Source organism: Larimichthys crocea, chromosome XXI (assembly GCF_000972845.2).
Source record: "Larimichthys crocea isolate SSNF chromosome XXI, L_crocea_2.0, whole genome shotgun sequence".
Lineage (NCBI taxonomy): Eukaryota > Metazoa > Chordata > Actinopteri > Sciaenidae > Larimichthys > Larimichthys crocea.
In genome coordinates, this window is record NC_040031.1 from 17,532,608 (window position 1) to 17,547,211 (window position 14,604).

General features: G+C 40.3%; 1 protein-coding gene across 1 annotated transcript in view; it reads right to left on the reverse strand.

The window, feature by feature from the left end:
• LOC104921709 (peroxisomal membrane protein 11A) overlaps window positions 1–14,604 on the reverse strand; it is a 65,476-nt gene that overhangs the window by 17,393 nt on the left and 33,479 nt on the right. Inside the window, exons 2-4 of the mRNA XM_027272650.1 lie at window positions 11,169–11,728; window positions 10,756–10,925; window positions 9,846–9,934 (exon numbers count right to left, since the gene is read on the reverse strand). Coding sequence (XP_027128451.1) covers window positions 9,846–9,934; window positions 10,756–10,925; window positions 11,169–11,601 — 692 coding nt within the window. The 5' untranslated portion in view covers window positions 11,602–11,728. The remainder of the gene's footprint in view (window positions 1–9,845; window positions 9,935–10,755; window positions 10,926–11,168; window positions 11,729–14,604) is intronic.

A 14,604-nucleotide genomic window follows, 5' to 3' on the forward strand; every position in this document is an offset into this window, starting at 1 on the left:
AACTGTGTGCCTGTGTGTGCACAGTGTGTCACTGTCAGTAAGTAACAGCTTGCCCATCCACTATCCCATCTGCTTCCATTCTAGTGGAGTAACAAATGAGCAAAATGTATAAAGTGGGTTCATGAGTTGCCCGGCAACTCTGTGCCTGTTATCACCACTCCGTCTGTTTGAGCTCACGTTACGGGAAAAGTTGCATTCTCTGGTAGATTGAAATGTGTATCTTAAAATGTACAGTTGTAATAAGAAGTGACTTCTGCAAGCCACAAATGACGAGTGGGACTGGGTGGTCCAGGAGGTCAAAGAATCCCAGAACCAGCTTCTGCATTTGAGCAGTGACAGGAGACAGAAAGCAGCTACGAATATAAAGTCATGTGTATAATACAGGAGAGTAAGAGCTGCTCTAAGCTACTAGGAAAATATAGCTTGTGCGGTGTGTTGTAGACAGTGTTTATAGCTATTCTGAACTCACAGGCAGAGTGAAAAGAGTGCTGTCATACGGAGTGGGCGAGACCAAGCAGCAACCTCCGTGGCTGTGAAGTGAAGCCAATGTGGATGTGTCAAAAACTGCAGTTCCACGAACGTCCACTTGAGGCTGGCTACAGAACAAATCAGTCTCCATAAGGCCCACATGTTAAAATGTCCAACTTCACGGCATAACATGTTCACAGTCTGGTACAAAAAATGGTTCGGTCTCTATAGCTAATTTGGCGTTGATGACTTGTTTGAGCACCAAGGCTTCATTCATCCTGCCTTAGGTCCACCGATGATCCATGTCTGTGCCCATTTTTAGATTAGCCGTGAGGTGGAAGACACAGGAATGCCAAGATGCTGTCAACTAGAGCCAACACACTCTGAACTTTACAAAGACACAGTAAGGCTTTGAGCTACATAAAAAAATGCAAAAAAAAAATGTTGCTAAGTAGCCAATCAGGTAATGTTTAACTGGATCAACTTCTTAGTGAACGTGCTAACATGTATGCATTTGCTATTTAGCACTAAACACAAAGTATATATATAATTATATATAATTTTGTTGAAGGTATTTGGGCCATAAAACAAAATATTGGATCTGATGGTTGAGCAGCTGTGGCTCAGGAGGTCAAGCGGGTCGTCCACTAATCAGATGATCGTTCAATCGTTCGATTCCCAGCTCCTCCTGTCTGCATGTCGAAGTGTCCTTGGGCAAGATACTGAACCCCAAATTGCTCCCAAAGGCTGCACCATTGGTGTGTGAATGCATATGAATGGTTAGCTCCTAAAACTGATGAGCAGCAGTGCCTTGCATTGCAGCCAGTGCCATCAGTGTATGAATGTGTGTGAATGCGTGAATGAGATATGCAGTGTAAAAGCGCTTTGAGGGGTCAGAAGACTAGAAATGTGCTATATGAGTACAGTTCATTTACCATGATGGCACTTGATTACCATGCAGCCTGATGGAGGGACACTAAATATGTTTGTACCACATTTCATGGCAATTGGTGCTAGAGGGAATGTCAGGTATGTAGGAATCATCTTCTGAGAACCACAAATGTTCATAGAAATCAGTTGTTGAGAGATTTGATTCTGAGCCAAAGAAGTGGGCTAGACTGGACGGATACTGCCATCCTGAGAGCCACATTGCTGGCATGGTTACAAAGAGAGCTAGAGATAAAATTTCAAAAGCTATTTTCTTCACCTCTGCACACCTCAGGTGGAGCGTAAAGTGGACATGATTATGGGTTTATCGGTTTTGAAAAGTAACAAAAATGGTCAGGTGTAGCTCCCATAATTCTGACTTTGGAAAGGTGTTACGGGTAGGAGGTTTCAGAGGCTTTCAACCTTTACAAGGTGAGTGATTTCAAATAATGTAATTGTTTGTTTTAATGGTGGCTTTTATATTTTAACTTGGACATCATTTGTCCTAGTCAGATACATCCAGATAATAGCACACAGGCGAGTGCAGACTTTCCTGCTAACAAGAGCATTAGGTTACTTTTAAAACCAGTTCTATTTTTTGTCATGCACCACTAATCTCTCTCACTCTCTCTGTCTGTGTGCATTGTGCACAGCAGGGATGGAAGATTTAAAAAAAGAGAGCCTGGCATGGGTACGAAAGGTACTGTTGAGGTTGAAGTGCCATCTCATGTGTGTTTATCTTGTGTCCCTCTTGCATGCCACGCTCTGGAAAACAGACTCTGTTGCAACATCATGGTTATACAACACAGCACAGGCTCAATGGACAGGGGATGATGCCAGTGAAGCATGACAGTTTTGTCAGTGTTTCAGCACAGACGGCATGTTTTGACACCAATGTATGAGTTACATATCAGAGGTGAGAGTCTAACAAGATAACCCATATTTTTTGTACAGTAGTATTTATTTTTGTAGTGTGAATCTCGTCACCTTCAGTGGAAATCTTGTCTACATTTTTTTTATTTCAGCAGCCTGGATGATGAGGATTAAGGAAGCAAGATAAGAAAAAGAATGAGCTGAAAAGAAAAGGTTGTGATGTCAAAGGGAAGACAAACGACAGATTATTGATGTGTTACAACCAGTGGAGGAATGTTAAACCAATAATGTGAGAAATATAATAGTTAAACTCTGATGAGTACTTTTATTTTTGATACATGAAGTACAGTTTGCTGATAACATACCACATCTGTACTGTTAAGGAAAGTTTGAGTGCAAGTGGTATTTAAATGTTTTGGCCACTAGTAGTGCTCTGGAGTATTACTATTTTTACAAGTGAGTTGTCATTTTGTTTGTATCACACATTTACATCAGCACTCCCGTGACTCGACACACAGCCTTTCCGCCAGTTTACACTGTTTTGTTGATCAACAGTTTGTAGTTGTAACTCATAGGGAAACAAAGCAATGCAACAAAGACAGTGAAGAAGAATAGGGCTAGTTAAAAAATTAAGCATTTACAATATTTCATAAATCAGCTCAGTGTGAGATGTGTAATGTAAAAGCGCCTTGAGTGGTTGGAAAGAAAGGTGCTGTATAAGTACAGTCCATTTACCATTTACTTTGACACCGGTGTCTGTGTGCAGGAGGGACTGTGGGGAGTGAGGCCTCTACAGCTGGGCAGGTTGTATACAGTTGACAGTTGTATAAATGCATATTTTAATATACATAATACCTGAACAAACTTGTGTCTAATTAATAAACAACATGACCATTTGAAACTGCACTACAATTCTGAGGACACGATGATGTTAATTCAGGTCTGGTGGGTTATTTCTGCTCTTATACCACAGACTGCACGTCTCCTACTGCAAACCAGTCATAGCTAAAATGCGTCCATGGTTGTGTTACATTGTTTCATTGGTGTGTCAATAGGAAGTGGTTTGTTTTATGCTGACTAATGTACTGTTTGCTCGGATCATATTGTGGCTTCTAGTGTTCTTCTGATGACACAAGTTCCTTCCAGTGAAAACACACCGACCTTGGTCAACATCTTTACTGGGAAGGTCATGTAGTAGACCAGGTTTACCGCACTCTTTAAATAGTTTGTCGCTCCAAAATGGGAATAAACTGGGACAAAAACAAATAAACAAAACTATTTAAATCTAAACTAGCGTTGGCACCACCAACAAATCTGTAACCAGAGTCACATAACTTTACTCCACCAAGTGTTATCAGCTCAGAAATAGGCTATCTACCTAAAATGAAAAAAAAAAAGCACAGTGGAGGAGATTTACTATCCCGCTAAAAACTCCCTGACCACTGAAAGCAGAAGTAAATATAACTGAGGGCAGTGCTATATTACCAAGGTTGTGTCGATGAGAGAGATAAGCCTGCCAGCAGTAGGGGAAAAAGGTAAACATCCAGGGAGATTAGATGAGGGACATGAACAGTTCAAACACTGGTCTGAGTGGCAAAATATTGCTGCGGCGCCAAAACAACCCACCATCTAGTTTCCAGAGGTAAAAACAAAGTCTGTTCAGATTAAATTCACACATTTCTCTCTAGTTTTAGTTCAACGTGTGAAGCCTCTGACTAATGTGGCAGTGATTGTGGCAGAACAGAAGAGCGAAAGCTGGCTGGGAACTAAGCCCGATCTTATCTGGAGCGTGCTACAGCTGTCGGTGCTTGCTGGCCTGCTCCTGGAGCGTGAGGTCTGGGTGTGGTTTCTAGTCAGCCTGCTGTGTCTGTGCTGGGAAAGACACACACACAGCCAAAAAACTACAGTCAAACTTGTTTAGGTCACATGACTGCAAGGGTAAGAGTTCAGCTGGAATCCCTCATACACAACAAAGAAACATGTTCTTCATACCGGTGTCAGTTACTGCAAACAAGAAATGATTTTGTACTGACAGGAAATATCAACGTGGAGAAGACTGGTTTAGATTCATCATTGTGCTTCACAGGGGAGCGTCTGAATGGTTACATTATTCATTTGACCCGAGCGACTCTGCAGAATGAGTCACACTACCTTCAGCACAGAGAGGAACTCCACCTCATGGATATTATGAATGGACAACATGCTTATGTATCTAGAGATTGGCGTGGAGGGCTCAAGTGCATAAAAGTGACACAGTCCAGTCCAGCTCTGTTGTGAGTGACTCACTGTACCTGTCTGCCAGTAAGTGCCTGATTAAATGAAAAGCAGAACTGCCAGTTCTTGCTTGCACCATGTTAAACTGGCCGATAGGAAGGGAATGGTTTGTAAAAAGAGGAAGAACACACACACACGCCATATTCACAAATGGAGCCAACATTTTAATTGATACAAGCAGTTTTACTTCCTTTGCGTCTTCCATTGAATACAGAGACCGAATGTGTCATAAGTCACTGACATCAGTCACGTCTTTCAAAAGGTGGCTACGCCTACATGCATCCTCACTCATCCTCACTGATCCTGCTCATCACATTTCCGGCTTGACACTTTCTCACGTTGACACTGCGTCTCTCTCAGTCTACATGCCTTTCTGCCCTGAAAAATGTCACTGTTATCTTTTTCAGCTGCATTCCCCACTGGATATGGGTGTGCATGAGGGAGAGGCATCCACACAACCCAACTCCTTCAAGAGTGTCAACAAAGATTCCCCTTGAGCACATTCACAAGAAGACGCTAATGCATGTTATCTATTAGTTCTGGTTAAATAGTTCATTTCGTATGCCAAACATAACAGTTGCACATAGACCTAAAATTTAAATATGACATTTAACAATCAGCTTGAGATACTAGCTGGATGTTCAACACAGGAAAATTGTGATCCAATACCAGTTTGGATGGAAACACTGTCTGATGTAATGGTTGCATAAAAACAAGATAAATGCGCCAAAATATGGATTTCTTGTTTAAGATTGTTGAACTTTTTATGATTCAGACACCAGCAACTATTGGATCCATTGTCATCACATTTGATTCACACATCCATGGCCTCTTTAGCATTATAGAATGAATTATAACCTAGGCTGACACACTGTAAGAAATGTCTATAAATTTTACAGTGAAAAACTGCCAAACCATAACAGTAAAAGTATGCAAAGTATGACTGTGTTTTCCTGTATAACAGTCATATTTCAAAACCTTTATTTATCCACCATTTTAAGAGAATTCACACAGAATAAAGTAGTATTTTAGCACAGTAAATAATCTTTTACTGTCATGATTTTATATGAAATATGATAAGTCAGTCTTGATAAAGTTTGGTGGACTGGTGATCGATAATGTAAATAAGTCCAGAATTTTATCAACAAACAAGACTGATATGTCGCATTTTAGAAATTCGTTCAACCAAACCAAATTACAAAACCAAGCGCGCCCTTTTGATGTAATTACACCTACACTATTCTATCTACTTGTACACCATGACAGCCTGGCCATCTGACAACGAACCACTAACATACATGATCAAATTAAACTGCACAGCTGTCTAACAAGATGATGAATATTATGCAATGAACATCAATCACCCAGGTAAGAGTTACAGTATTTTCCCACGAACCAAAGCTTTTGTCACCCTGCTCCACCCTGCCGCTGTAGTGCCAAAAGAGTAAGCCTTGTGTAATCAAGGTTTCAGCATCAGTGCCACCTCCTGATGGGCTCAAAAGGAGGGAGATTCGTCTCTCTCCACCCACCAGTAGGACTTGTTTGTTTTTCTCTGAAATGGAAGGTGATAGCCATCTGGTGTGTCTCCACAGTGTCTCCATTAAAGGGTATTTGTTTAGTATGTGATTATCTACTATACTTGCATGCTGTAGTCTCTGCCAGTTATTTATTATCTGTTATTGTTATTCCACATGGGATACAGCAAGGTTCAATTCTGGGTCCCTTACAGTTCTTTCTGTAAATGGTAATACTTGGAAAAAATGATAATGACAATACAAAACATGTGACAATCAAGCTGAAATGACACAATTTTCTTCACCTAGAATCAGCTACTGCAACATATTACACATGTGTACACACATGTGTAATATCTGACTGTTGCTTCCTGTGTTTAGTGAGTGCACACTGGCGCACCCAGCTGTAGCCCCCCAAAAAATAGGCCATGTTAACCTGACCCTGCATGTTTGAAGCATTTGTGGTTGATGTGCAAAATAAACTTGAACTGTAGTACTTGATCATAAATAGCTCACAATCCCCTCATGACACATTAATGCAACAGTGGAATGATTAACTGGCTGACATTGTCCATCTGGACTTGGATTAAACTATTAATTTAACTATGACACATCCCAGTGGTCTAATTAACTCCACTTCAGCGTGTGCCATTGAGGTAGCAAGTACAGTAACATCTTTGCTGGCAGCACCAGGATTTAAGCTTGTAAGTTTGTTGACAGACAGCCAAAGTAACCTCACAGTGCACCACATCACACTGAGGACGCATTAAAGTGTGTAGACTTTTTTACATACAGCTCACATGAACGCACTTTATACTGTATAATGGAAATAGTGCAGCCTCATTCAACTATGGTTTCTTGTTTGGCAAGTGTGGTTGTATTCAAATGAAAAATAAAGCAGCTGCCAGTGACACATAATGTTGTTGACTTTGGGGTTGTCCGGGGCTGATGAGGCAGATTCCCTCTGGCCCCTGGAGAGTTTATGAGTGTTAAAGTTTAGCCTGTCCAGAGATCCAACAGATGTTAGCTTCCACTGCTCTCCGATAATGACCTGCTGACTGAGGGGAGGCGCTCTGCATCTCTGACTAAGTATTATGTCTCAGTAGGGGATAGTTTTGACGCAGGCTGCTGTTTCGTCACAGCTCCGCTTTCACAGGCTCTTGGCTTTAATGACACAGGGAAAACGTCAGTGATTCTTTCTGTAAAATTAGTCCCAACCAGCATGTCTGTTGTTGTGGTCAATCAGATAAATGTTCCAGACTTTTTCAGGGGTTTCATTATCCTCTAATTCCCCTTTTTTTCAGGCGCTCTGATCACATCAGGCTCTGCAACCAGCCCATCAGCCGCACACTGAGCTACAGACCACTCCACTGTGTTGTGTTGAATCATACTGTCTGACCAGCTTTGCACACTGTTCTTATAAATAACTGTGAAGTGCTCTTAGCGGCACTGTTTGCAACAGACGACTGACAGAGTTCAATCAATGCATCTGCCAGAAAACAGAGAGAGGCTAATGAGATTTTCCCTCATTGTCTCGCTGTCATTTTACAACACAGACATGCTGCGCCTGTCAAATCTACTCTGAAACATGATGTCTGTCACTGCTTGTGATCCTTATTTTTGCCAGCTTATTTGCTCAAATAAAGGATTTATTAAATACATTAGCAATAGAGCTTAACAGAGAGGTTTAGCAGATGCGTTTCTCAAGAGCAACATGCCATGAATGATAACCCAGGAGTTCTGTGTCATATTTGCTTTGCTTTTCCAAGAGTTAGACGAAAAGATCAACACCACTCCCATGTCTGTATGGTAAATAAGGAGCTACAGCTACAGTAACAGAGGGTTAGCTCTGGAAAGAGGAGTAAAGAGCTCTAACAAAATCTGCCTATTGACACCTAAAGCTCAGTAACACGGTTTATTAAATCTGTGCAAAAAACAAAAATGTAAAGTTAAGTGTCTTTGCCATGACTAGTAATTTCTTTGAGTTTCCGCTTGTGCGGCTACTGCTCAGAGTCAAGAAATACTCCAGCACAGAGCGTATTGTAAAACAGCGAAATTATCATTTATTCAATCTACGGACTAAATAAACAAGATACAGTGCATCAATTAGTGAGTTTTGCTTAGCAAAGCTAGCTGGCTTATCAAAGCAAATAAACATATGTCCTCAAATGCCTCACTGTTCCTTTAAGGCCCCCTCAGCAGAAGATTTTTCAGGGTTTTATCTTTCTAACCTGTGTACCTTGGAGTTTAGCTCAACAGGCTGTATCATTGTGCATGTTCTTGATTGCCCCACTAGTCATACCAAATCATTAACAAACATATTTAACCTCAGTGACAGAAGGAAATCACAACCCCGATAACTGAATATTGTTTAAAAAGCTGGCATGAAGCCCTGATTGTCAACCTTATGGCACAGCTAAATTTGACTCCACAGCACACAACCCTAATCAGCTGCATCAAAACAATCATTAACTAACCTCCCGCCGCCTCCCTCCTTTTTTTTCTTGGCCTCCTTCTCTGCACACGACAGAGGGCGAGACTCTAGACAACACCTCAAAGACTTCTCAGTCTCACCTCACATATACCCTGTGTCCCATCATTCCCTTCACAGACCTCCATAAAACAAACAGGACCTCACACACACAGAAGAGGCTGTAACAGTAGAGTACTCACAAAAACATGCTTTCACAACACAGTGTTCAGTACATTTAGTTATGTTGTCAACACAGCTAAATGTACTCTTGTTGTGAATGTTGTGAATGATGAATATAGTTCTGGATCCTGCATGTTTTAAGGCTTTTACCGCCACATGATAACTCGTGGTTGCATGTTTGTTTTTATTCATTACTCCTCTGTATAGCTACTCTGTTAATGGTACAGTATGCCTTACATGTAGCACCGCACAGAGCTTCAAAAATGCAGTCCAGCCCTGTACTTTAGGGTTTTACCAAGCTTTTATATTAACAACATTTTGTTTTAGTTGACTGGAGGACTGTTGTCCACTCACAGAGCACAATGTTGGCTTCAGGTTGAGTGTGTGAAGCCACCTAATAAGGTTTAATTTACTCTAATGGGTGTGGGCTTTTACAAACACTGGCATAGAGTTGATAATATTGCTTTCAGAATTAAATTAATGGTCATAATTTTGCTCAATATAAAGTATATTACTGTCTGCTTAAACAGTCTAACAGTGGCGGGAACTACAGTAAGTAATTTGTTCCGCAATCAAACAGCAAACAAATCAAATCCCATTAAACACATTCATGTTTTCTGTCTAGAGCCGCCTCAAACGGCTTTCCTTTCAGATATTTTCACTTAGATGTCATTGTACACAATCTCATCAAATCACTGTGCTGCATTAATGCCTCGTTCTCGTGTTTTCAGGTTCTCTAGAGTCAACATTAAAACTATAAACAATGGGTTCTCATCAGTGACACACCAATCTCTTCTGTGTTTATACTGGCTCTGTAATGGTGCAAAGGTTATAAACCTTAGACATTGGTCGTAATGTGAGTAGTGTCCTCCCATAGGTTGGGAGGTTACACACACACCCACCATTGATAGGCTGCCTCTAAATGGTGTTAGGAGGAAGCCATCTGCTCCTGTTTATGGTTCATTAACCTCGCTACCTCTGGATAACCAGGCTGCCCCCACAGCAACAGGTACAAGACGCCTGGGACTCTTGTTGGGATGATACTTATAGAAACAATTAGAACTGGCCAACTGGCTTCTCGTGCTCCTTAATTCAATAGTTAACCATTCAAAAACAATAACTGGAAAAATTCTTACCTTCCCAGAAGTCCGTAAGCATACTGTGAATCTGCCAGCAGTAATGTGATCTCGCCCTGCTGCATGGCTATGACACACTCCTCCAGGGCCTACAGGTGTCAAACAACAATCTGTTATTTACTCACTGAGTTTTTACATAATTACACAAGATACGTTCAAGCTTAATTTTATGTTGTGCATCTCAGTGTCCTTAATTGACTTAAACATCTGATGGTAAATTCCAATTCTTGTATATGGAGCAGCTTTTTTAGCTATGCTACCTTCAGCAATGTCAGGCAGTTGGCTCAGATTAAAATATATCAGATGGATTGCCACAAGATTTGGTCCACATACTTGTGGCTCCTGCAGGATTACTTGTGCTGATTTTGGTGGTTGCCTGACGTTTCCTCTAGAGCCACCATACGGTTTTGGTCTCACTATTAAAACTTGGTAAACACATTCATGTACCAGTACTTTTCATCACATTCCTATCAGGTTCAGGTGCAAACTGTGTTTTGTGCTAATATGCAAATGTTAGCACCTCAACATGTTAAACTAAAATGGTAATTTTGTACCTGCTTCAACACCAGCATGTTAACACTGTCATTGCCAACTAGGGATGGGAATTCATAAGATTTTATTGATACCATTTCCATTATCGATTCTGTTTATCAGTACAATTCTTTATTGAAACCTGAGCAATTTTGGTGTGGGGGAAAAAAGCATCAACACTACTGTTGTTGTTGTACTACTACGGTGTAGAAACAGAGTAGAAAAAAGAGGAACTGATGGGTGTTGGCTGGCTGCAGTCTGAGAGATGGAAATGAAATGAGAGACTATTTGCACAGCATTCATTTCCATTTTGTTTTCTTAACTGGAATTGAAGTAATCGTCGTGTGCAAAGATGTTTGCATTAAAACTTTTTTTTTACCTGGTTTACATCTCCCTCTCCAATAACGAAGACAAGCTTGCAGTCTTTCTCCACCACAGTGCGATCTTCCAGGACACACTGCATCTTCACAGAAACCTCCTGGCCCCAGGTGGGGCTCAGGGCGTTTGGGGCGCTGGACTCCAGCACCTTCTTCCTTAACAGCCGGTCCTCTGCGTGAGGGAGAGGAAGTAAAGGTCGTGCAAGAGGAAATGGGGTTAATCTGCTAGTTGTTAGTAAACACATGCCCAGAAACAATGTTTTAATCTCAGACATGTTCGTGTTCTTTTGTGGTCAGGGTTTTAATCCAAACTTAAATGTAAAAGTTAAAGTTAAGCAAATATAAAGCAGTTATTGATAAATTAGTGATGCACCTATACAAAGACTAAAGTGTGTCTCTCCAGTCACTGATGTACCTGTGATGTCCTGCCAATCTTCAGCCACAAACAGCTCTTCAAAGGTTGAGGTAGTCCACTCCTTCAGTGCATATTCTGGAAAGAGACTCTCTGCTGAGCTATCCCTCTCCAACACATCATCATCTTGTGATGGGTCTTGGAACCGCACCATCTTCCAGCTGTTTGTTTTTTTCAGTTTCTTCTGTTCCTTGCATTCTGTGCCGCCACTTTCTTGCTCAGGATCAGAGGGGCTTTTTATCTCAGTGCTTTTACTCTCTTCTGCACAGCGCTCTGTTTCAGCCAGCTCTTTCCCACATAGATCCTCGCTTTCCTCTGCAGACCCACAGGGCAGTTTGGTGTGACTGTCCCTGTCAGCACTCTCAGAAATGGCCTCAGGCTCTGTGGGCTCCACGACGGGATCTTTGTGCTCTTCACAACATGGCTCTGTCTCCATTTCACTACAGAGTGACGGACACTGTCTACATTAGTCTGCAAAAGAGATGATCCTCCTCGTCTAGCCGATCTTCAAATTAGGTGCAGGTCAGTAGTTCTGTTGTGAACCAACTTCTGCCACCTACGCTCTGTCAAAACAAAAAGAATACCTCCATTATGTAATACTTACAAAAATACAAGTCCAAATTAAAGTGCATCCCTAAATCCTGGCTTCCGTCTTAGTCTACGTAGTCCAATGATGTGGCAGCAACAAAAAATGATCAATGTAAAGAAACTGCGCAGCCCAACGAAGCACTCCCAGCCAGCAGGCTTGTGCTGTGGTAATCTGCAGGATTAGAAGAGAAAAACCTAATCTGCCAGAACGTCTGTAAGCTTCTTAATGACTTCACAGTCGTGCCCATAACGCAGTTTCCATGAACGCAATCTACCAATAAGATCTCAGGAGGTACTAGCTCTAACTTAATTTGCTTTGAGTAACGTTTGTTTTATTTTTTAAGACTTGCAATGACGCTCACATACGAGCAGTGACAACTGACACTAGATAGTAAATATACTCTTTTAATGGTGTAGAGCATTTTATACATCATGTGTAAAATTAATTTGTGGAATATTTACAATCATTCATGAAAACTGTAAAAATTTGTCTGTAATCCATGAATGATGTTTGTTTTTGTCTGGTTCATTGAGAAGAAATATTACATTTGATTATTCTAAGCCTTTAAGTATTCAACTAGTAAGAGTTTCTTCTTTCCGTAAGTGCATATTTAATTCTGCTTCCTGGTTGAACCAGTAAGTTCAGTGGATTACAACTAGGATGTACAAACATTTGTGGTATATTTAGATTTAAAGCGAGACGTGTTTTAAGAAAATTGAGATTTACTGGATATTTGTTCTCCTAACAAAGCACGGAGTCAAACATTAATCTAAAAGCTGAAGTTTTCAGGTCCCGAGCTAGATATGTTAGCTAAAAATATCCACTTGTTCACAGAGGGTCATATAATAACAACATGGATGCACCACTGCAAAGGTGTCATCACTTCACGTTTTACTATATATAAGTACTATATATAAGTATTTGTACGCCATGTCAAGTGCCTTTGAAACATTTTTCCAGGAAGTAAACAGTTTGTGTGGAAACATCAGCAGGAGAACAACTGTACTGAGTGTTGTACTAATAACAGTTAGGCAGGAAACGAGTTGTACATAAACACTGCATTGGTGACCGCGAGGCTGCTCTTTAATCCACAGACACAGCATGTTGTCCTTCAGGGATTAAATTAATCCATATTTGTCTTTCAGTTTCACTGACACAGAAAAATCAGGAGGCAAATGTGTCATTTGTTTGGAGTTTGCTCTTTGATAAATACAATAATACACAATTATGAGATACCTCTGATGTCTCCTCTGTTACATTTCAGATGAAAATATTGTACTTGTATTCCACGGCTTTTATTTGACAGCTGTAGTTACATTTCAGATTAAAACACATGATAATCTTACAACTTATAAAGTGTCATTATGGATTAAACTACCCAACAGTACTAGCAGCTCCAACAATAAAATGCTGCTCATACACTAACATGTCTATAATGTAATAATACATTAATTATAGTTAAAATGATTAATTGACCTATTGACACCTATTTTGACAACTGATTCATCGATTTCGTCAAGCAGACATGACAAACATTCTCTGGTTGGAGCTTCTCAAATCGGCTGCTACTAAATGTCTTTGGGTTTTGGATTGTTTGTCAAAACAAGTTAATAATTTTAATATGAACACTTTGACTGTCATGTCATTTAATTGTCACAGCAGCTCGTATACAAAAGGTGGATAATAAATTGCTCATATATAAGAAATATAAGGAAGAAAGCATGAAGTCATGCTGGTGTTAAAGAGTCTGACAGCTGTTGGAATGAAGGACCTGCTGTAGCGCTCCTTCTTACATGGTGGGAGTAGCAGTCTGATCAGTAGATCTGTTATAATGTACTGTATTCTTACTTACCTGCACTGTGTATATTTCTGTTGATTCTGTGTATAATTAAGCATATTCATATCTACCCTACTTAATGTTTATCTGTATATCCAAGAGCTACTGCTCTTTGCACGCCTGGTTAGATGTTTAACTTCCTCGTCTCGTGCTTGTGTTCTGCGCAAGAACAAAGTTGATGAGGTCCAGTGTGTGAGATCTGTTTTCAGAATAAGGTAGACATGGAATATAATATTCATAACTATGTTTTCAAGCATGTATGATCACCGGAAAATAAGAATCTTTCTGGTTTTTCGTTACTTATAAATTAGCCTTTTATATCTACAGTTGGAGATAACAGACTTTTTCCAATATTTACATCAATGCATGTACATATGCATATATACAGAAAAATATTACATCCAGCAGATCCTGTGAGCTGAAACTCACCAAGACCAACTTAACCCCTGCATTTTCATTTCCAGGCGTGTACTTCTGCTTAAAACTCACCCATAGCTTTGTCTTTCTCACATATGTCCATCTCACAGTAAATTACAAATAAACTATATAGATTAGAGCCAGGGGAGGTTGTACAGTATTTCTATTACATCACATCAAAGAAAGGGAAGTAGCACTAAGCCTCAGTGGAGTCATACGAAGCCTTCTCGCTTTGGCATTCAATAAATTCAATCCATTTATTCCAAATTTTGTCAAATTTGTCCTTTTGAATCCGCAAAGAATAAGTGAACTTCTTCATTTTAAATATTTCCAAAGTTATTCCATACCATCAACCAATGTAGGCGGTACTGGATTTAGCCACCTTCTAGTAAAGAAGGGCCTGCAGCAGCTTTGTATGCTTCACATGTCCCAGAGTTTAGTAGGTACTGAGTCTTGAATACTGTGCTCAATGCTTTATGAATGTCATTCCAACACAAGCCCAGTTTGGGGCAGTCCCAGAATATTTGATAATGATTTGCTACCACATTGTCTCCAACACATCAACATCATACTTTTGTATCTCTTCTGATGTGGAC